This window comes from Equus asinus, chromosome 19 (assembly GCF_041296235.1).
Source record: "Equus asinus isolate D_3611 breed Donkey chromosome 19, EquAss-T2T_v2, whole genome shotgun sequence".
NCBI lineage: Eukaryota > Metazoa > Chordata > Mammalia > Perissodactyla > Equidae > Equus > Equus asinus.
Genome location: NC_091808.1, coordinates 8181113 through 8201556, shown reverse-complemented (window position 1 = coordinate 8201556; position 20444 = coordinate 8181113). Strand labels below are relative to the sequence as shown.

General features: G+C 60.4%; 2 protein-coding genes across 4 annotated transcripts in view; one reads left to right on the top strand and one right to left on the bottom strand.

Moving 5' to 3' along the window:
• Nucleotides 1-1903: 1903 nt before the first annotated feature.
• SNORC (secondary ossification center associated regulator of chondrocyte maturation) lies at nt 1904-8919 on the top strand. Of its 2 annotated transcripts, none has more exons than XM_070489394.1 (4): nt 1904-2015; nt 2294-2456; nt 8506-8688; nt 8764-8919. In XM_070489394.1, the coding sequence occupies exons 2-4, from the start codon at nt 2384-2386 to the stop codon at nt 8871-8873; spliced, it is 366 nt and encodes a 121-aa protein (XP_070345495.1). In that variant the 5' UTR covers nt 1904-2015; nt 2294-2383; the 3' UTR covers nt 8874-8919. The 2 variants fall into 2 exon arrangements, with proteins under 2 accessions (XP_070345495.1, XP_070345494.1); XM_070489393.1 differs by lacking the exon at nt 1904-2015 and adding an exon at nt 2129-2180.
• Nucleotides 8920-11003: 2084 nt separating this feature from the next.
• NGEF (neuronal guanine nucleotide exchange factor) overlaps nt 11004-20444 on the bottom strand; it is a 107301-nt gene continuing 97860 nt past the window's right edge. For both annotated transcript variants that reach the window (XM_044751464.2, XM_044751465.2), the window contains 7 exons: nt 18844-18918; nt 16445-16534; nt 15498-15661; nt 14850-15005; nt 13973-14052; nt 13142-13246; nt 11004-11978 (listed from right to left, as the gene is read on the bottom strand). In XM_044751464.2, coding sequence (XP_044607399.1) covers nt 11788-11978; nt 13142-13246; nt 13973-14052; nt 14850-15005; nt 15498-15661; nt 16445-16534; nt 18844-18918 — 861 coding nt within the window. In that variant the 3' untranslated portion in view covers nt 11004-11787. The remainder of the gene's footprint in view (nt 11979-13141; nt 13247-13972; nt 14053-14849; nt 15006-15497; nt 15662-16444; nt 16535-18843; nt 18919-20444) is intronic.

The window sequence follows — 20444 nt, the reverse complement described above, 5'->3', positions numbered from 1 at the left end:
ATTCCACCCTAATGTAGAGGCAAAAAAATTGAGCAGACCCTTCACAAGAGGATATTCTTGTGTCCATAAACATGAAAAGGTGTCCAGCTTTATTAGTCATGGAAATGCAACCACAATGAGACACCACTACAGACCTATTGGAACAACCGGAAATAAACAGGCAATGCCAGATAGTGATATTGATAAGTGGAGGAACTGGAACTCTCATACAGCTGATGAGAGTATAAATTGGAACAAACACCGTGCAAAACTGCTTGGCAGCATCTACAGAATCCAAACACTATACCTACTCTCTGACCTAGCAATTCTCTCTTTAGATATATAACCAAGAGGAATTAGTGTGTATGTCCACCAAAAGACAGGTACAAGAATACTCATAGCAGCTGAATAAAAGTTCAGACCTGGAAATAACCCAAATGACATGGTTAAATAAATGGACAAAGAGGATAAAAGAATGGATAAGATGTGGCATATTCATACAACTGAGTAGTATTCGGCAAGGAAAACGAATGAGCCACTGCTACATGCGACAGTGAGGAGGAATCTCAGACAAGAGTGCATATCATATGATTCCACTTATGTGAAGTTCAAGAGTGGACAAACTCATTTGTGGTGATGGGAGACAGAATGGCACTTTGAGGGAACTGACTGGGGAGGGGCAGGAGGGTGCTGCTGGTGTGCTGGCAATGTTCTCTCTAGACTGGGTTGTGTTTACACAGGTGTGTACATGTATGAAAGTTCACGAAGCTGCAAACATAAGATCTGTGCACTTCACAGTATATGTTGTCCCTCAAAAAATTAACAATGAGGGGCTGGCCCAGTGGCACAGTGGTTAAGTTTGCACGTTCCACTTCTCGGTGGCCTGGGGTTTGCCAGTTCGGATCCCGGGTGCGGACATGGCACCACTTGGCAAAAGCCATGCTGGGTAGGTGTCCCACGTATAAAGTAGAGGAAGATGGGCACAGATGTTAGCTCAGGGCCAGGCTTCCTCAGCAAAAAAAAAGGACTGGCAGTAGTTAGCTCACGGCTAATCTTCCTCAAAAAAAAAAAAAAAAATTGACAACAAAAAGAAAGAAATGAGAGTTTCATATAAATATAAGCACTAAGAAGAAATTAAAAGTGATGTGATGAGTGGATGGAGGTCTGACTGACCAGAGCTAAGACCTGAATGGTGATAAGGAGGTAGCCACATAATGAGCTGAGGGACTGCTTTCTCTGAGTGGGGACAGCAAGTGCAAAGGCCCTGAGGCAGGAGCCAGTTTGGTGTGTTGGAGGAACCTAGTCAAGGCCAGTGGCCCAGAGCATAGTGAGCAGTAGGGGGGAGGTGAGCAGGGCCAAGTGCAAGCCGTTAGGTTTTTTTTTTCCTAGGAGCAGTGGGAAACCACGAAGGGTGTGAAGTAGAGGGTGTTGGCCGTAGTTTCTGAGCGATTAGATGTGGGGAGTAAGGAAAGAGAGAGACTTTGGGTGACTTTTAATGGTGTGACTAGGACATCTGGAAGGTGGGGGACTGGGGTTCCATTGACTGAGCAGGCAGCCCAGGTCTTTTTTGGACACGTTGAGTTGGAGATCTCGTTAGACACCTGTGGAGCTGTCGGGGGGCCGTGGGCAGTGGGGCTCATGTTCTGGGCCGGCCTGGGCTGGAAGCACATGTCATGAGCACATGGTGGGTATTTCAAGTCTTAGGCATCCAGGAGAACAGAGAGCAAGAAGAGACACAGGGCGTTTCATCACATGGGCTTTTCTGGAAAGAGCCTAGAGCTGCCAGAGGGTTTGGACTGAAACTGCTATAAAAGTGCTTCTTGAACGAGTGCTGTTGAGCGCCCACTCCCAGCCGGGCCTCCAGAGCCCACAAGTGAGCAGAGCTGGGCGCTCAGGCTGACCGCCTAGGGCCAGGCCTCCCGAGCCTGGGCCACGGGCAATAAGATGCAGATTCCTGGGCCCATCCACGACCCACTGAAATAGTGCCGGAGGCATTTCAACTTTTCAAGTTCCCTGGGTGAAACTTGGACGTGGAGGTTTGAGAATCTCTCACTTCCAGTGGCCCAGGAGTGAGTGTGTGCTTGTGTGTGTGTGTGAATGTGTGAGAGAGAGAGAGGAGAGAAGAGAGCGAAAGGGAGCAATTTCCTCTTTCCCTCTCCGAGGGTGGGGCTGCTCTGGAGTTCAGGAAAGCGGTCCGTTCTGTAAGCTTTGCTCTGTGCGTGTGTGTGTGTGTGCGCGTGTGCGCTTGTGTGTGTGGGGGGCGGGCGCGGTGTCCCAGGAGGACAGAGTTTGCATTGATGAAAACCCTTCCCAGCCCTTTGATACCTCTCGCCCGCCGCCCTCAAGTTTACCAGCTCAGTCCTCGGAGCATCCCGCTCGCCTGCCTCACTCACTCCGGGCCAGGATGGCTCTCTGTCTGGCCCTGCGCATGGCGCTGCTGCTCCTCTCTGGGGTCCTGGCCCCTGCGGTGCTCACAGGTAAGGGTGCTCCCTCCACTTTGCTGCCACCAGCCTCCTGGGGCCAAGAAGCACCTTGGGCCAGATTCTCCAGTGCCCGCTGGGCGGAAGCCCTTCACAGGAGACAGGGTGGCCATTTGGGGTGATTCTGGGGAGGGCTCCCATGAGAAGGGCTGCTAGGAGCTGTGTTGGATGTCTCGAGGAGTCGTGAGCCATGGGGACCATGGCCTTTGAAGTAGGAAGGCGATGTGGGGAGCAGGGCCAGGGACGTTGGCTGCCTGGGGGACATGGGAATGACTCCAGCACCTAAAATCTGAAGGCTTCTGCATCTGGGAGTCAGTAGGGGGCATCAGGCACGGGGCAAGTGGCTGAGGGGCCAGAGGCCCCAGGCCCCTGGACAGAAGGCCTCAGAGACCTGCTGTTTACTTTCCAAACCCTGCAAGCCCTTCCCTGCTGGTCTTCTGAAATGTTCTCTAAGACTGAAGACCCAGGTACTCTTCCTATCTCGGGAAAAAGTCCAGAGGGAGTACAGGGCCCTAGACCCCTCCGCAAACCCGTGAGGAGGCTAGATTTAGGCTCTGCACCGGAGCCAAAATAGCTGGCTCTAGGGTTTGGCAAGAAGGAGGGTCCCAACAGATGCGGGAAGGGTAGGCTCCTGGGACCTCAGCCCCAGTCCTGGGCGGCTCTGCACTGAGGGGCTGGCCCAGGCCGGCTTCGAAGCCTGAGAGAGAAAAGGCACAGACGGGTCACTAGTGGTCTTTCTCCTGGAAGGAAGCCATTTCTGTTGGCCATGAGGTGGGTTAAAGGAGAAGTGTTTCAGGGCCCCTGGGGCCTCTGGGGCTGAAGAAACGTGCGGGTGGGGGCCCCCTGCAGACCCTCTCTGCAGCATGGGCTTCAGGGGAGTGTGTGTGAGGCTGGTGAGACAGCCACATAAGCAGGCTCACACACCGGGAAGAAATGGGCCATGGGAAGGAGCCCCTGGGCCTGCCAGCCTCTCTCTAGATGCCCAGGAAGAAGCTTGCAGCCTGCCTTTGCTTCTAGCTCTGCCTCCTGCTGGCTGATTCTCAACCTCCCTGTGCCTCTGCCTCCCTCGAGGGGAACTGCGGGCCTACAACGGTCAGAGACAGGAGCCTTCAGGCCGGGCCGGGCATCTTGCGGTGCCCAGTAAATGTTAGGGGAATGTGTGTACACATCCCCAGCCGCTCCGCTGGGTGCAGGGTGGTCTCAGGGCAGACCTGCCTCTTCATGAAGGCTGGAAAAGCGTCCAGCCTCTCTTCTGGTGGGAGAGGTGATAGTTGGGCAAGCCAGGGGGCTGGCGTGGTGCCCCAGGAATTGGGGAAGTGACCTAAAGTGTAGGATGGCATCTTCTAGAGTGGGCACACTGGGGCTGTGATCCTTGCAGCTCCCCCACCTGCTCCCCCGTGAAATGCTTCTCCCTCCTGGTGGTCAAGGTGGGTGGAGGTGGAGGTGCTGGCCCGCCTGCCAGGGTCTGGGGCTGCCCAGACAGCTCCTGTCCAGTCTCTCTCTCCCTGAGCAGCCAGCTCTCCCAGCCGGGCCGCCGGCCAGAGGCCCTGGATCAGACTGTGCGTACACAGCCTGGGTGGGCGGGCTTCGTCTGCCGCCACAGGAATGCCTGGGGACAGCCTCGTGTTTGGCGTCGCGGGACCACGCCTGGCCTCACCCCCCTCCACGTGTCCCACCGAGAGCAGGCAGGCCAACTCCACCCCGGAGCCTTTGGGGCTCCAGCTGGCTGTCATTTTTCCTGTCCTTCTGGGAGGGAGGGCGCTTGGGAGGACTTGGGCCACCCCGCCCGGGCTGGAGGCTCTGAGCAGGTGTGTCCCAGGCTGGCAGCCCCTGCTGCTGCTCGGCGGCTGGGGGCCCGGAGCAGGCAGGCCGGGAAGGAGCGGCCCTGTGGCTGAGGGCCTGGCCCGACCTGCTGCCCTCCCTGCTGGTCTCCTGTGGCCGGGCTACTGGGGCGGGGGGAGCAGGCCAGGTTGAGCGGGCGGGAGGCCAGGGTGGGGATGAAAAGGCCCTTCATGGCCCGCACAAAGACCGTCTGTGAGCACGGGCGCCTGGCCTCGGGGCCCTGTGGTCAGAGTGAGCGTTAAACAAACTTATTTACCGAAAGGCAGGGCGGCTGGCGCGTTGTGGCTGGGGGAGAGCCCGTGGTGCCCTGGCCTGGGAGCTGTCACAAGGCCCCCCGCTCTTCTCCTCGTTTCCTCCGTCAGAGCTCGGAGTCGCAGGACGTTGCTTACTCTGGTCCTTGGAGTTGGAGTGTCATCATCAGTCCTCCTCAATCCTACTCCTTCTCTGTCCTCACGTAGCATCCCTGTGGCCAGCTCACTGCCCGCCTTCCGTGCCCAGAGGACCATCCGCCATGCCTTTGCTCACGCGGCCCTCTGCCTGGCATTTCCTGCCCCATCTCCCCCATCCTAGACGAGGCCTGATGCTGGCACACTCCCTGACATCCATCTCTGTCCACAGCTCCCCCATTGGATTCTGGGAGTGGGTGGGTTATTGTCTGTAAACTTTGTCTCCCCCTCTGACCACAGCAAATTGAGAAAATGCAGACACGGAGATGAGGCTACGACAATGCTTTGGCCTCCCCGGCGGCTGTGCCTCCTCTGCTGGAGGGCTCGTGGATGAGGCCGGGCTACAGTTCCAGCCTGTGCATGCACTGGGGCCCCCGCATGGGCTGCAGGGAGCTGGCTGGCCCCTGGGGCCCTGGCTCCTTGGGTGCACATGAGTCCTGGACCAGCCCTCGAGGGTCTCCTGTGACAGTCAGCTGCAGCAGACGCACAGCACACGGAGTGGCCTGGCCTGTGTCCTGCCCTGTCGCCCAGGGCAGAGGGGCCATCAGGGCCCAGGTAGCAGCTGGCGATGGCGATGAGAGCTACAGTTACCAACTGGTGTGGGCTGAGAGAGGCATGGTCCAACCCGTTTCCCTGGTCAGGAAGTAAAGTTGGGGGGCGAAAGTCTGCTGGGTCCCGGGTGAGGCGTGATGGAGCCAGGGTTTGGATGCAGCCCTCTTGATTTGGAAGCCCATGGGTCTAGCCCCTTGAAGGTTCAGGGACTGGCTGGGTCTTGGAAGAGGGGCTGGAGTGGGGTGTGTGCAGCAGGGACAAGGCACCCTGGGCCAGTGTGTCTGGCTGGGAGGGTTCAGGCTTCTGGGGGAGCAGGAGAGGGAGGCTGGGTCACTGGGACAGATGGAGAGAGGGCCTGGGTGTGCCCCCCGAGTGCCCACTCAGAGGGGCCCGAGATGCTCCCAGACTCCAGCTAACAGCAGAGGGGGCCTGCTCACCTGGGCCTGGCTGGTTCCAGGGAGTGAGTCCCTGCCCTCTTAGGGGCAGTGGGGCCTGTCCCTCCTCCTCCTGAGTTCTGGGCTGGTTCCCCAGACACTGCCCAGGTCGGCTGGGCCGGGTACCCGGTGGTCCAGAGGCGGCTTCCTGGCCAGGTGCCTGGCAGTTGGAGGTGAGCTTTGGCTGGCAGTGGTGGGACAGGGAGGTGCCTGCCTGCCTCTGTCTTGGCTGTGTGGTGAGCAAGTAGGGGCCAGTGGTTTGTCCATTTATCTGGAGAGACAGGCAGTCCGAGAGCCCTGGACCTCAGGGCCTGGCAAGCAGTGGGGACACTCAGGCCTTTTCTCTGCCCAGCGCCCTGGGAGCCTGAGGCAAGCACGGCTGGGGCCTGAAGCCTTCCAGGTGGCTGCATCGCTGCAGACTCCTGCCCTCCAGGCAGCGACAAGGGAGGCCTGACAGGGTCACTTGCCCCCTGCTCACAGGGTGGTCTTCGCAGTTGGTGGGGGGCCAGAGTGGCCCCCAGACACCAGCACTGCGGTTCAGCCTCGGGCCCTGCGAGAGGGCAGCTTCCCCCACTGGGTGCAGGGGCCTTCCGCCCCAGGAGGCCTCCTTGTCAGGGGTGTTTCTGAAAATGGGCGCCGGCCTGGGAAGCCATGGGGAATGTGACAGTGCTCCCTGCCTGCCTCAGAGCTGACCCGGCAGAGATGCAGGGGCAGGGCCTGTGGAGCCCAGGACTTCGTGAAATTCTATCGTGAAAAGATGTTAAGTTGACAGAAAAGTTGAGAGAATACCCCAATGAGCTCCAGTAGACTATTTACCCGGCTTCACCAATGACCAACACATTCGCTCTTCTGTCTTCCTGCCTGTCTGCACACCCACCTATCTGGCTGAATGCTGAGCCCTCTGAGGGCAAGTGCAGCCACCAGGCCCCTTTGTCCCTAAATACTCCCAAGAACGAGGATATTCTTACGAAACAAGAACCAGTCATCCCCATCAGGAAATGAACATCGACACAGAACTAAACCACGGCCTCACTCACACTTCACCCACGGACCCCCATCATGTCTTTAGAGAGCAGCCCCCACCCCCCTTCCAGGAACATACATTGCAGTCAGTTGTCACATCTCCTTAGTCTCTAATCTGGAATAATTCCTCAACCTTTGTTTTTCATGAGCTTGACATTTCTGAAAACCCAGGTATTTTCAGACTGACCCCGAATCTGGGTTTAGCTAATGTCTCCTACTATTTGGCTCAAGCGGACACTGTTGGCAGGAAAGCCCCAGGAACACCTTTGTGTCTTCCCAGAGCATTCCCCTCTCCAGGAGCTGTGAGCCTGGAGGCGGGGCGTGGGTCTGGCTTGTCTGGGCCCAGGGGGAGCTCTCAGGGCTGGAGCCTGCAGGGGTGAAAGGTGCCCCCGGGACTTGCAGGTGGGCCAGCCAGGGCTGCGTTAACCAAACCACAACTTTCCTGGGAGCTTCCTGGGAAGCACACCCACTACTGCATTGTCTAGGGGCTTCAAACCCCCAGTAGCTCTAGCGCCAAGGCCCAGCTAAGCCTTGGTTTTCTGGGCTCTGAAGCAGGGCCACACGGTCCCAGCCGTAGGGCAGCGGGAGGCAGGATGGCATGTCGTGACACCCACTAGACCCATTCTAGGGGCTGGTTCCTGGGGGGGGCTGAGCATTCCTGGATCACAATCGAGATTTGGCACAGGCAGGCGTGACCCCACCAAAGCTGACGGTCAGGGCTCGGGTGGGGAGGCCTCCAGCATTGGGGTGCTGCTCTGGGTCTCCTCAGGCCAGGATCCTGGAGAAAGGATGGGCTGACTGAGGTTGGGGTGGGGTAGAGCAGGGGTATCATGCAGACCTGTCAGCCTGCCCCTGGGTACCCCAAACCCTGCTAACCCCCAACCCACGAGCAGAGAAAGGCTCCTGAGGAAAAGCTGCCTAGGGACTAATGAGCGGACTGAACCCCAGCTTGTGTGTGTGGGGGGTCCCCGCCCACCCTTTCCTGGGGCTCCCCTTATATTGACCGCAGACACCCCTGCCCACCCCTCGGGCCTGCTGTCTGGAGGCAGCGATGTGCTGGCATTACAGTTTCTTAGGATACGGGGCCCCTGGGCCTTTCAGCCTCAGCCGCATGTGTGTGCGAGTGTACACGTGCATGTGCCACACCCCGTGTCTCGTGGGCTGCATGGCTTTGCTCAGGTTAGGGCCACTGCCCTTGGGGTGTGGGGTGGGCCTCTCCTCTCCCCCACAAGGTCCCACCTCCTGTGGCAGTGGCTCCTCACGGGGCGAGGGGTGGACAGGGACCCCAGTTCCCGGAGGGGCACTGCCTCACTTTCCTGGCCTCTTCTCCAGGGTGCAGGCTGACCTGTCTGCCCTGCAGGGGGAGGGGGACCCTCACAAGTGTCACTTCACCCAGGCCTACAGAGTTCCCGGGTTCAGATGGGGGACCCCAGGCTCTGCCGGGAGAGGCAAAGCACCTGCCGGAGGTCCTGGGTGTGGCCCGGGTCGCCCTGCCTCCGCCGCCCGCCCAGGGCTCTCCCAGCCGTTTTCTGAGAGGGCCCGTTGGTCCCTACTCCCCGCCTCCACCCCAATCAATCTGTCCTCGCTTGGGCTGGAGGCAGCCTGGCCCCCGTGGGGGGCTCTGTGAAATAGCGGGGCTGGGGTAGTGCAGAGCCCCAGCGCCTCGCGCACGGCGCCACCTCCCAGCTGGTAACCGCGGGGTCGACGTCCCTGCCGCCCGGCCCCCAGCGCCTGTCCTTGGCCTTGCAGCCGAGGGCCCGCAGGAGCCCGCGCCCACCCTGTGGAACGAGCCCGCCGAGCTGCCGTCGGGAGAGGGCCCCCCGGAGAGCTCCAGCCCCTCCCACGAGCCCGCGGCCACCGGCCCCCCGGCCCCCACGGCCGCGCCGGGCCCCGAGGACAGCACGGCGGGGGAGCGCCTGGACCAGGGCGGCGGTACGGGTGGGGCCGGGAGGCCGGGGAGGGGAGAGGGCGCCGGGGCCGCGGCTGACGGCCCTCCGTCCTCCGCAGGCTCGCTGGGGCCCGGCGCCATCGCGGCCATCGTCATCGCCGCCCTGCTGGCCACCTGCGTGGTGCTGGCGCTCGTGGTCGTCGCGCTGAGAAAGTTTTCCGCCTCCTGAAGCGAATAAAGGGGCCGCGCCCAGACGCGGCGCAGCCCGACTCACCCCTGCGCGCCCCGTGTCTCGAGTGTGTCGGCGCGGGCGCGGCGAGCGGGCCGGGCGACAGCGCGCGACACGTGCGCCTGTGTGCGCGTGCGCTCGGGCGCCGGCGGGAGCCACGAGTGCGCGCGCCGTGCGCGTGCGCGGGGCTGGCGGGGGGGGGGGAGAGGCGGGGCCGGGGGCGGGGAGGAGGCGGGGCCAGGGCTGGGGGTGGGGCCGGGGTGAGGCTGTCTGCTGGTGTGGGGGGCCGTCGGCGCTCCCAACCCGAGGCCGGGTTATTTGGGGGCGAGGGCCCCATGTGTGGGCTCGGAGCCCCAGCCCTTCACCCTCAGGACCCCTGGCGACCCCTCTGCCTCAGGAAGCCCCAGGAGCAGGACGCGCCGAGGGGTGAAGCCCTGCAGCTGTGGCCCTATCCCCGCTCCCCGACCCCGCTGTCGCCCCCCAGTCCCAGGCGGCCTCCCAGGCCTGGCTGGGGTCGGGCTGAGGGTGACAGGGGCGTCGCGGGAGCCTCCACACGGTCGGCCGGCCGGCTCGTGTGTTTAGAGAAAGAAAACAAAAAGCCTTTTCAAGCTCAACTCTCCCCGCTTCAGCCCCGCGCTGGGGGCGGGAGGGTGCTGAGGGAGGGGTGGGAACCGCCCAGCCTGCACCCCTCCCCCAGCTCGGCCCTGGCGCTCCGTCCTCGTCCTCGGTCCTGCCCTCCGTCTCCCACACTTCCCAGGAAGCCTACCTTTTATAACACAGCGATTTAAAGTAGTGGCTGAGCTGCTCTGGGCGCCGCACGGGAGTCAGAACCCCGTCCCGGAAGGCCCGGAGCGGGGACTGTCTGCAAACGCCCCTGATGGGCGGCTGGGAGGACCCCACGGGTGGGGCCTGGTGGAGGGGGCGCTCCTCCTCCTGCTGTTTTTCACCCCGGTCTCCAGCAGCTGCCTCGGCCTCCTTGGTGTCCCTGAGCTCCTGGCTACACCTGTTCCAGCTAAGACCAGTTTCCTCCTCCTGGACACTGCAGATGTGCGCACGCGGCGCCCACACACACTCCCCAAACACATCAGGGGTTAAAACTTTCTGCTTGCGAAGGCCTGCTATAAAACTGACCAGTTTTCATGAAACTGTTTAAATTATTTCCATTCACATAACCTCCAGCAGCCAAAGCCCCCATTACAACGGATGATCCAGGTCAGATGCTGTTTCTCAGCTTCAAAAAGAAAAGCTGGACCACGGCCAGGACCAGCGGCCACCTCCCACCCTTCCTCCCCTGACCCCCACCCCAGGAGCAGCGTGGGGCTCAGAAACGGCCCATCTCCCCCTCCCCCTACTCCTGGGAGACTCAGGGGTAGGCACTGCCCGCTGGGGTGCAGCACAGAGGCGTCCCTTACTGGGACGGGGGTCCCTCTCCAGCTGAACCCGTGTGTTGCACATGAATGCATCTTCCAGGGATCCACTCATTTCTCAAAGGATCTGAGGTCTGAAGACACCGAGAGCCGTGCTGCGGCCTGTGGGAAGATGCTACCAAGTGCCGCTTGATCTGAATCGTGGGCTTCTAACGTCTCCTGGCAGAAAGAGGGTGTCCCAGGCAGGCAGGGCGGGGTGGGGTCAGAGTCAGGGGCCTCCACATTCCAGGACTGAAGGGAGGGGTACAGGTCGGGGGTAGCTCTGAGGGCCAGCTGGGCTGGGGCAGGAGCTGCAGCCTCAGGGTAACGGGCTACTTCTAGGAAGGGGGAGGAATGGTCCAGGCCAGTGACTGGCCAGGTAGGAAGCCCAGCCCCACGCCCAGTGGTCAGCTCCCGTGGGACCACTGCAGTCCCGCCGTGGTCTCTCCAACCTGCCTTCTCGCTTCCACTGCAGCAGAAGGGCATCCCCAACTCCCTCGGAAGTCTTCTTCTGTTTCTGAAGTCCTTCCACTAGTGGAGGCCCCAATCCACTTCCATCCTGAGGCCCCAAGCCCGGCAGCTTCCCCCTTCACCCAAAGCCTCCTCATCCCCCTCCCTGGACAAGCCTCCTCCACTGACCTTGAAGGGGGCTCCCCTCTCCCTGTGCAGAAGCAAACACCTGATTCCTGTGTGCACCCAGGGCAATAAAGAGTAGACTTTCACCTCCTTTATTTTGTACATGATGCTTCTTTTAATGCAGCCAAAAATGATATTTGCTTTTCTCGGAACCATAACCGATACAGAATGCAGTGACCAAGTCATTCCTTACAACACCTGGGCTCCTAAAGGGTCAGAGACACAAGTTACATCCAGCCTGTCAAGGAGCCAGAGACGCATGGGCCCTCAGCCAAGCTCTGGTAGGCCTGCCAGGAGGCAGGGCCTGGCCGTGCAGCCAGAGGCTGGCGAGGCTTGGGGAGGGGGTGGACAGAGGCGGTTGGTCCCTCAGTTCTTTGAATCAGGACCAAGGGCTGCCCATCAAGCTCACTGGGCAGGGGTGGTCCACCTGCGCGCCTGGTGGATTCTGACAGCTTCTGGGGAAGACAGGGCACGTGCAGGGGGTAATGACAATCATCACCTTCGCACCTGCCCTCAGCCAAGGACATCCTGGGTCTGGGGCCTCTTCCAGGGCCTGGGGAGGCCCCCGGAGCATGCCAACCCCCGCCACCCCCTCTAAGAGCCCGGAGGGAGTGATGGTGTAATACTGTTTAAAATATACTTTCCCGTTTACAGATGCAGCAGAGCAGACACGTGGGCTCCCCTCCTCCAGCGTGGGAGCAAGGGGCCAGGACACGCGAGCACGCACCACGTGGCAGGGACGAGGGCTGGGGTGGCTCCTGCACTGGGCGCCCCGGTCACCCCCTGCGCCTGGGGAGGCACTGGCCTTCCCCAGAGCCCCTCCACCATCCATCGGGGTTCACCCGCATCCCCGCCAGGCTGGGGGCCGGGGGTCATTGCCGATTTCGGCTGCCCAGCTTTCTGCGGTCCTTATTCTGGCTGCGCTGAGGGTCGTCCATCTTATGGACACGGAAACACTCCTTGAGGTTCTGGGACCGGATCTTGGGATTCAAGATCTCCTCAGTCATGTTGCTGGGGAACCAGCCTCTCTCCTGGTCGTGCAGACGCTCGCCAAAGATCCACCCTGCGTGGGGAGGGGACGGGGGTCAGGCACTCTCGCAGGGGTGCAGGCTGGGCCTCCCTGCAGGCTGGGGCTCCCGTCTGGGTGGGGAGCAGAGCGAGGGAGGCGCGGGAGAGCCAGCCGGCCTCTCCAGAGGGCCCTGCTCCGAAAACTCCTGCCGGAGATGCTCAGACCTGGTTTGTCCCCCACATGCCACCCAGACGCCCTCCTCAGGAGCATAGTGTGTGTGCACAGGCCATGACAGAACAAGCGTGCTCTAAATGCATTGCCTTCGGAACCCATTCCCAAGCCCTCAGCAATCCTGGATGAGGCCAGGAGACCCCAAGGGCCGGGTCCCAGGGCGCTGGTGCGGGTGGGAGCTGACCACTTGGTTACCCAGCCTGGAAGCCCACCACCACCCTCTTTTTGGGCAGCCCTCCCTGGAGAGCTGGGGGGTCAGCTGAAGGTGGCCATCATCAACTGGCCGACACCAGCAGAGGGCCCTGGCCCTCCTTCCCTCCCCCTGAGATCACCGTGTCACTGACAGGTCCCAGGGCAGGGCTAAGACCAGGGTCTGAGGGCCCACTCTGCAGGCCACACGGGAGGGGGGCCGGGCTGTGTATTCCTCCGAGGGGAGGGGAGAGGCCCCTGCTCTTCCAGTGCAGGGCAAGCCCCTGGGATTTGGGAACAGCGGAAACGGCCTGCCCTGGAGGTACCAGCCTGAGGCCTTCCAGCCAGGACCTCGAAGGAGAGGAGAGGGTGGGGGAGGGAGATGCTTGGGGCATTTTGGGGGGATTCTGATTAGGAGCAATTGATGTAGAGATAAGGGGTCAATTTTTGGGGGTTGGGGGGCGAACCTCGTTTGGCACTGACGCCCACAGCAGGGGTGGCAGGGGCTGGGTGGGTGGCTGCTTGGCCTACACGGGGCTCTGAGCCTGGTGGTCACAGGCTCACCTGGAAGCTTGTTGCAAGTCCAGGGTCAGGGTCAGGGTGTTCCCGGCCATCACCCCTCCCTTTGTGATGGGTGGGCCCAGGCCAGGGTGGGACGAGGTGAAGGGGACGTGGAGCTGGGCGCTCGGGCCTAGTGCTAAGGGGGAGGGCAGACCTTGGAGCTCCAGGAGAGGACAGCAGAGGCACTGGGCATCCCGGGGGCCCCGAGCGGGAGATGCGCCAGCCCCGGGCCTCACCATCCTCAGTCTTCTCCAGGATGTTCAGGATGTCGGCCAGCTCCAGCGTCAGTTCATCCGGCTGCTGGGCCACGTACGGGTGCACACACTGGACCTGGGGGCAGTCTGGGGGCAGGGAGAGGGAGGTGGCATGTCCTCATCACTGTGTCACCTGCCCTGCCCGGTGCGCAGGCAAACCCTTGACACCCCGGCGGTGAGCAGGGATGTGTTGCCCGTCTGAGGAGCAACGCAAGACTCCACAGCATCCGCCAAATGGCTCCTGCGAGGGGGAGGGTGTGGCTGCAAAGAAATGATGACTGAAACTGCCACGAGGCTGACAAAACTGCACGGGCCAAGAGGCCGCACAGGCTGCGAGGGGCCCTCATTCCCGACTTCACAAGGAACTTTGGGGACCTGAGTTGTGGCCCTGGGAGCAGTTCCGGGACAGTCAGGACTTGGGAGCCTGGTCAGGCAGCTGGACTCACACTCTTTTATATTCTGTAAGGTTTTCAGACAACGGGCGGCCCCAAAGAACACTGGTGTTTGCCTCTGGGCCCAAATCCCTCTTGGTTTCCACTCGGTAGCTGTCACTTAAGACCCAGTGACTTTTATTTCTTCATTAACCCTCCAAATGTTCCCCAAGCTCAGGCTACGCCCATGTCCTCCATTGGCTACTCAGCTTGCACTTGTAGAGAGGACCCTCAGGCAGGCCCAGCGGCTTCCCGGAGGCCACGCGGGCCTCTGGGACACTGGCCTGGAAGCCCAGCCCTTCGGGTGGATGCAAGGACCTGATGCCACCACGGCCTTGGCTGCCCCGCCCAGCAGGTGCCCCCTGCCCACCGGACTGCTTACCCAGCAGCCGGGACGTGAAGGACACAAACTTGGTTCTCCGGTTGGGGGCCAGCGAGGTCATCCACCGCTTCATCTCGCTCCTGGGACATGGGGAGAGGACACATGTTCAACCGTGGAGCCAGAGCCACCACCGAGCTGGCCACTGGGTCCTGAGCCCCGCCTGGGGCTACGGCAGGAGCGTGCCCAGAATCCGGCGGGGACGCACAGAGGGGGAGCCCTATATAGTCTCCCCAGCTTTAAAGTCTGTCGGTGAGGGCCAGCCCCCCTTGACACCTCAACAGAGTGCAGGCCGGCTGCCCTGAAGCCACTGCCTGTGGGAAGTGTACACTGGGGAAGGTGGACGTGCCTCCCCACCTGCCCCAGGCGTTGAGAACTGGATGGAGATGGGGAGGGCAGCACCTGTGAGTCTGGGGGGGGCCTGGTCTGCACATAGAGCCCCTGTATGTCAGGTGCTGGGCCCCACGGCCACAAAGCCTCTCCCCACCCATCTCGTCTGTTCCTCTCAGAGGCTGGACTGCAGGGTAGGTGGCCTGGCTGCTCAGAGAGGTGATGAGGTGGCCCTGAGGCCACACAGCAACAGGGGCTCACCAGTAAGCATGGCCCAAGAGTTCTGCATCTCATGGGGCCCAGCTAGAGTCTGAGGCCCAGGGGGAAGACACACACGTGCACACGCACACACGTGCACACATGTGCACACGGGCACCCCCAGCAAGTGCAGCCACCCCCCCAACAGCCCCACACCTGGACCCTAACTCCCTGCAGGGTCTGGGGGCAGGAAGGACAGTGGGTGCGGAGCCCTGGAGCTGGCTCCACCTGGAAGGAGACTCGGAGCGCCTCGGGCGGGCGTCACAGGGTGCGGGTGGCCCTGGGCACTCACTGTGAGGACGCCTTCAGCATGTAGGTGGCCTCCCGGTCATCGGCGTTCTCGAGCAGCCGCAGGATGAACACGTTGGCCAGCGTCTGGCCCTGGTCCTCCAGCTCCTCCACGCGGAGCAGGCCCCGTGGGGCCGAGTCAAACACCTGGTACTTGTCTCTGGGGACCAAGGGTGGCCGGGCAGGTGTGTGAGTCCCAAGGAGACCCGGGGGTTCCGGGGGATCCGCCCCAACCCCAGCCAGCCAGCAGGACTGACCCCACTGCTCTGGCCACTCCTCACCTCCTTCTGGAAGCCCCCCACCTGAACCCCTCCCTTGGTGTGGCCAGTGGACACGGGACCAGCACCAACAATGTTGCAGTCACCCCTCTACTGAGCTCCGACAGTGCATGCACTGAGCTGGGCTCCCCATATCCAAGGAGTGAAACCCTCGCTCAACAGGAGGGGAAACTGAGGCTCAGGAGCTTTAAATAAGCTTGCCCAAAGGCCCAAAGCTGGACAAGAACGGAGCAGCCCTTTAAACCCCAATCAAAGCCCGACCTCTCTCCCGCCACCCTGCCGGCCGACCCCCGGCCACAGATAACCCTGTCCTCTCCATGCCGCCCTCCCCGTGCCAGCCGCCAACCGCCGATGCCCCCCTCAGGCCAGCTCACCCCGGGATCTGCCGGCAGATCACCAGCAGGTCGTTGAAGAGGAAGAGGTAAATATCCTGGAAGAGCTTCTTGGTCCGCAGGGTCCGGGATGTCTTGGGGCCTGACATCTGCTGCAGCTCGCCCTGCTTCAGCAGCCAGCGGGAGTGGGAGATGATGGGCACCGACTGGGCGGGGGGCGGGGGGGGGTGCGGTGTCAGACGGCGTGGCCCTCCACGCGCCTCCCAGAGGCTCCCCCGCGGCCCTCACTGTGCTGCTGTGTATATGTGTCTAAGCGTATCCATGTGTACTGTATGTGTCTGTGCACACATGTGCGTGGGTGTGGGCGCCTCTGTGTGTGTGTCGTCATCCCCTCACCACGCTCGGCCTGTGTGATGCAGAATCAGGGGAGGGGCTGGGTTCACAGGGAGAGGAGAGAACTGGGTACCACGGGGCCAAGAGGCCCAGTCTGGGGTCCCCACTCTGGGGCTCAAGGGCGGGCGGCCTGGCAGGAGGAGCTCGATGGGGGGCCCAGAAAGCCACGTCTGCATCCTCGATTGGGGCTTGGCTCCCACACCCAGGGCGACCAGAAACCCAGGCCATACGGCCCTGCGGGCTCACTGATGCCTGAACCTTTAGGTAAAGTTGGGGGAGAAGATTTTCAAATCCCCCAGACTGGAGAGTCCCTGGAATGGTCCCTCTCATGTACTTCATGCTCAAGGTCACACAGCCAGTAAATGAGAGCAGGATCCAGACTCCAGACTCGGGCAGGCAGCTCCCGGGTCCCTGCCCACAGTCTCTAGGGAGACAGTCTAGGCCGGTGTGATGGAGCCTGGTGACCGGGACAGGTGGGGCCTCGGTGGACGTGACACTGCACTGAGACCCAAGGGTGGCATTCAGCAGGCCTGGCCAGTGACCAATGCTCCAGCCGGCTGGGCTGGGCCAGGACAGGTGGACGGGAGCAGGCTCACCTTGATCTTAAACTCCATCTTCTTCTGAATGCTGATCATCTGCTCCGTGCGGCTCATTTTCCTGACGCCCTCGTTGCATGATTTTACCACCTGGGACACGAAGGAGGACACGTCAGGCCACCGGCAGCCAGCTGTCACTGGCCACTTCCTTCTGTCCACTCAGGTCCCAAAGGGCTAAACAACCACTGGGACCCGACACTGTGCCCACAGCTGAGACTGGCCAGTCTCAAAAGGACAGCAGCTCCTTTCTCCAGCACCTTCTGGAAAAAAGGCCAGTTGGAAAACCTGTCAGGCTGTTAGGTATGGCTCTCGGTTCTGGTGGAGAAAGTTAGTGGCCTTGTCCTCACTTGGAAGTAAACCCCAGGGAACATAAAAGAGGATGCCGACCCCTCGCATCACCTAGAAAGTGAATTAGATGTCCTTTCCCATCTGTCAGATTGGAAGAGGCAGGCAGACAAGGCTCCAGGCTGGCCAAGCTGTGGGGACATGGGCCCTGTCACCCGCTGTAGGGGAGAGCAGATTCCCCACCTTCCTGGAGGCAGCCCACGTACCGAGAGGCCCAATAAATCGCATTAACTGGGACTTCTGGGGACTCACGTGGAAAAACCAACATTCCACACCGGATCACGGGTGTTTAGAACAGAGCCCGGCCCCGGCAGGCACTCAGCAGTCGTGCATGAGGACGGTGCCCAAAGATGTCTGCACAAGGATGTTCCTGGCAGTGTAGCTTAGAATGAGGAAAACTGTCACCAACCTAAATGTCCACCAACTGGGACTGATGCTAATATATCTGTATAACCCTGTTCTATGAAATCATTAAAAATTGCAATAATTTTGCATGCACTAGAATGGAGAGCAAAGCTGGCTTATAAACCACAATCCCTTTTTGCAAAGAATACACTTGTGTGTGCAGGTGTCTGTTTAGAAAGAGGTCTGGAAGGGCACGCCCCAGCACGTCAGCAGGGGGTGTGGGATAACTGATCTTTACCATCATCTTTTTACTTACGAGCACTTTGTGTTTTTTTTTTGGAATTGAGCAGCAATTACTTTTATACATTAGAAAAAAAAACACCTTTATTTTTTTAAAAAAAGTAAACTATGAGAAACAAGAGTACACTTTCATTACAAGGAGAAAAAAAGGGAGATGATGGTGGAAAAGAACTTAAGGAATAGAAAGTGTTCGCCTGGCCCCCAGCTGACCACAGGAAAAGCCCTTGGAGCACGTGGGCCTCTCACAGGCCGTGGCATCACTGGACTCGCCTTCTGGGGCTCAGTGTGGCCAGCTGCCCGGTGGGGGCCAGAATGGATTCCCGTCGGATCAGATATGTGAGTTCTGGGGGTGGGCAGATGGCCCAAAGATGCTGCCCCACTCCCAGGTCACTGGCCCTCCCTGACCAGCCGGCTCGAGGCTCCAGCCTTTCCCCACGAGGCTATGACGGGAGCGCTGTTTCCCCCCAGTATTCAAAGGGTGCCAGAAGGATTTTGGTGGCCAACTGGTCTGAGTAACGGACATGAGGAGAGGCCGGAGTAAAATGACTTAAGAAGTCCTCTTGGCTCCACGTGGCTTAGACCCACCATCAGACGCCCACGGGCCTAGTCCTTTTACTAAGCTGCTGCTGCCGGAACGAGAGCACCAGGCTCTCGTCCATCACGGATCACTAGCACGACAACGTCGCCCTCGCACAGCTGCCAGGAGCTGGCTCTCAGCTCCAGCTGACACCAGAAGCCAAACACACAAGCCAGTGCTTTAAGACAGAAGGATCCACGTTAGCCCAGCGCTGAGAACAGACACATTCTCTGACCCCTCCTGCATGACCCCTACTCTGCGGGGGACTCCCAGGAGGAACGCTTCTCTCCGAGGACCAGGCGCGGAGATGGGCTCGGCAGGGCCAGTGTGTCCTTCCACAGAGAGAGGGGAGGGGCCGCCCGAGAGAAGGGCAGAGGCGCGGAGGAGGAGAAATGCATGGGGCAGGTTGTGTCAGGGCACAGGGATGGCCAGAGCCAGCGTCAGCAGGTATCACAGGTGGGAAGACACCGGAAACAGGCAAGGACAAGCGTGGGCTCGCTGAAGCGCCCCAGACGCCTGTGGTGAGCAGCTGATGAGAGAGACCAGCCTGAGGGCAGCAGCAGAGGCCAACACGGGTACAGAGTGCCCAGCAGCTGCCTCCTCCACCCCGGGCACACCAACAGCCCGGAGTGGAGAATGAGGACATTGCATCCTGCTCAGGCCACACCGACGTATGTTTTAGACCCAATGACTTTTCTGGATTGCAAAAGTAAACAGTAAAACGAATTTGCATTTCCCAAAGACACACTGACACACGAGGGAGCAGGAGCAGGAAGGCGGGTCCAGATGAGGAAAGCAGGTCATCAGGAAGCAAGAAAGAAGCACGACTCACCAGTTCCAGTTCTTTGTGAGCGTCCAAGGCGGTGCATTCGCGCTCAGACCTCTCTTCCACTCTCTTCAGGATGTTCTGAGCGCAGGGAAAGCCTGCATTAATATTCGTCACGAACAGCCTCTCCTCCCCTCTCCACCCTGCCTTGCAGTGGTGGCCTCCTTGCTGCACCGGTCCTAACAGCCTCACGTGGCTGTGACATCCATGTACAAAAACCCCGACCAGGTGACGGACAGAGGGCAGGAGAACCCTCAGCCGGGCCGAGGGCTGAGCATCCTGACCCAAAGCCTTGCCCGGCTCTAAAATGCGCGCCAGGAGTCAAAGCCTCCCAAGAGGATTAACCATGGGGACCAAGTTCAATGCAGGTCAAAGCAGAGGAGGCGACCATGTGCTGGTGGGGCAGGCAGGGATGCCCAGGGCCAGCCCTGTCCCCAGGGGGAGCCCAACGCTCACGGTGGGCACCAGGGGCTTCCCCACCCTGTCCTCTGGGATCGTCATTTGAAGGCAAGTCACAATGACCCCGAGGCTTTGTTAACTCCGTTTTATTGATAAAAATGTCTTTTTTCTAATGGTTCCATTTTCTTGAATTAACAGAAAATGATGCTCATCTTGCCTCTGTCTGTAAATTGCAAGTCTGCCTCACCCTCCAGACTTCACACAGTCTCTGCCTAGCCGTCCTCACCGGGCCCAGATTTTCCGATCTGCTTTTGTCCCATAAGGAGGTTTGGGTGCATCTGAGCACAACCCACCCGCCTCCACCTGCCGCGTGCGATGGCGGCCCCACGAACGTCTCCAGCACCTCTCTCCTGGGCTCCAGACCAGACCTAGACCCCTCCCACTGCCTGTCTCGCCCCACCCCGCTGCCACGTCAGAGACCCAGGGTCATCTCAGACTCTCCTGGGGCCTCCCTCACCGACGTGGGGCCACCAAACCCTGTCGGTAACGGTCCCCTTACTCCCAAATCTATCTCTCATGAGCAGGCTCAGGCTCCACCTTTTCCCATTGGAATGAAGCTCCCATCCAACTAGGTGGGTCCTGCTCGTGGCCTCAGACGGGATGGTGCACGTGCCCCCCATGCCAGCTGCCTCTCTGGGGACCCCTGTACCCCACCTTATGCAGTGACTGGCATTTCTCCCTGGAAGGCCCTCACCCCGGCTTCCCCCGCAAACACGCTTCCTCTGAACCTTCCCTGGCAGCCCCCCAGCCCGCCCGGGCCCCCCCACCCCCGATCCACTGTTTTCCTCATGACAACGTTAAGGTAGGTCTTGACCTTTGCTTTGTTGGTTGTCATCAGACAAAAGTTAGATTTTTGTATGTCCATATATGCTCTTTTCCTATAAAATTTCTTAAAACGTTTTCTCTCTGCATCATTAGGAAACCTGACTATCTTCTGATTCAGTTTTTCCAAGTTAAAAACAAAATTCACCCGTGACTCCTTCATTCCCCAGCATCCTGTGACGTGGGGTCACCCTCGCTGTGTTCCCACAGTGCTCTCACCTGCCACCCCGGGAGTGGCTTCTTCCAACACCAGTTTCTTTGGTCTCGGGCCATGAGCCCCTTCCTCCTGGGGCGGCTCCGACCTCTCCTCCCCACCACGCTGCTTC

Bases quoted from the DNA above. Each gene is read 5' to 3' on its own strand.
- SNORC (XM_070489394.1), top strand. From the start codon at position 2,384: ATGGCTCTCTGTCTGGCCCTGCGCATGGCGCTGCTGCTCCTCTCTGGG. The intron at 2,457-8,505 runs GTAAGGGTGCTC...TTGGCCTTGCAG, and splicing joins GGCCCCTGCGGTGCTCACAG to CCGAGGGCCCGCAGGAGCCC. The intron at 8,689-8,763 runs GTACGGGTGGGG...CGTCCTCCGCAG, and splicing joins GCGCCTGGACCAGGGCGGCG to GCTCGCTGGGGCCCGGCGCC.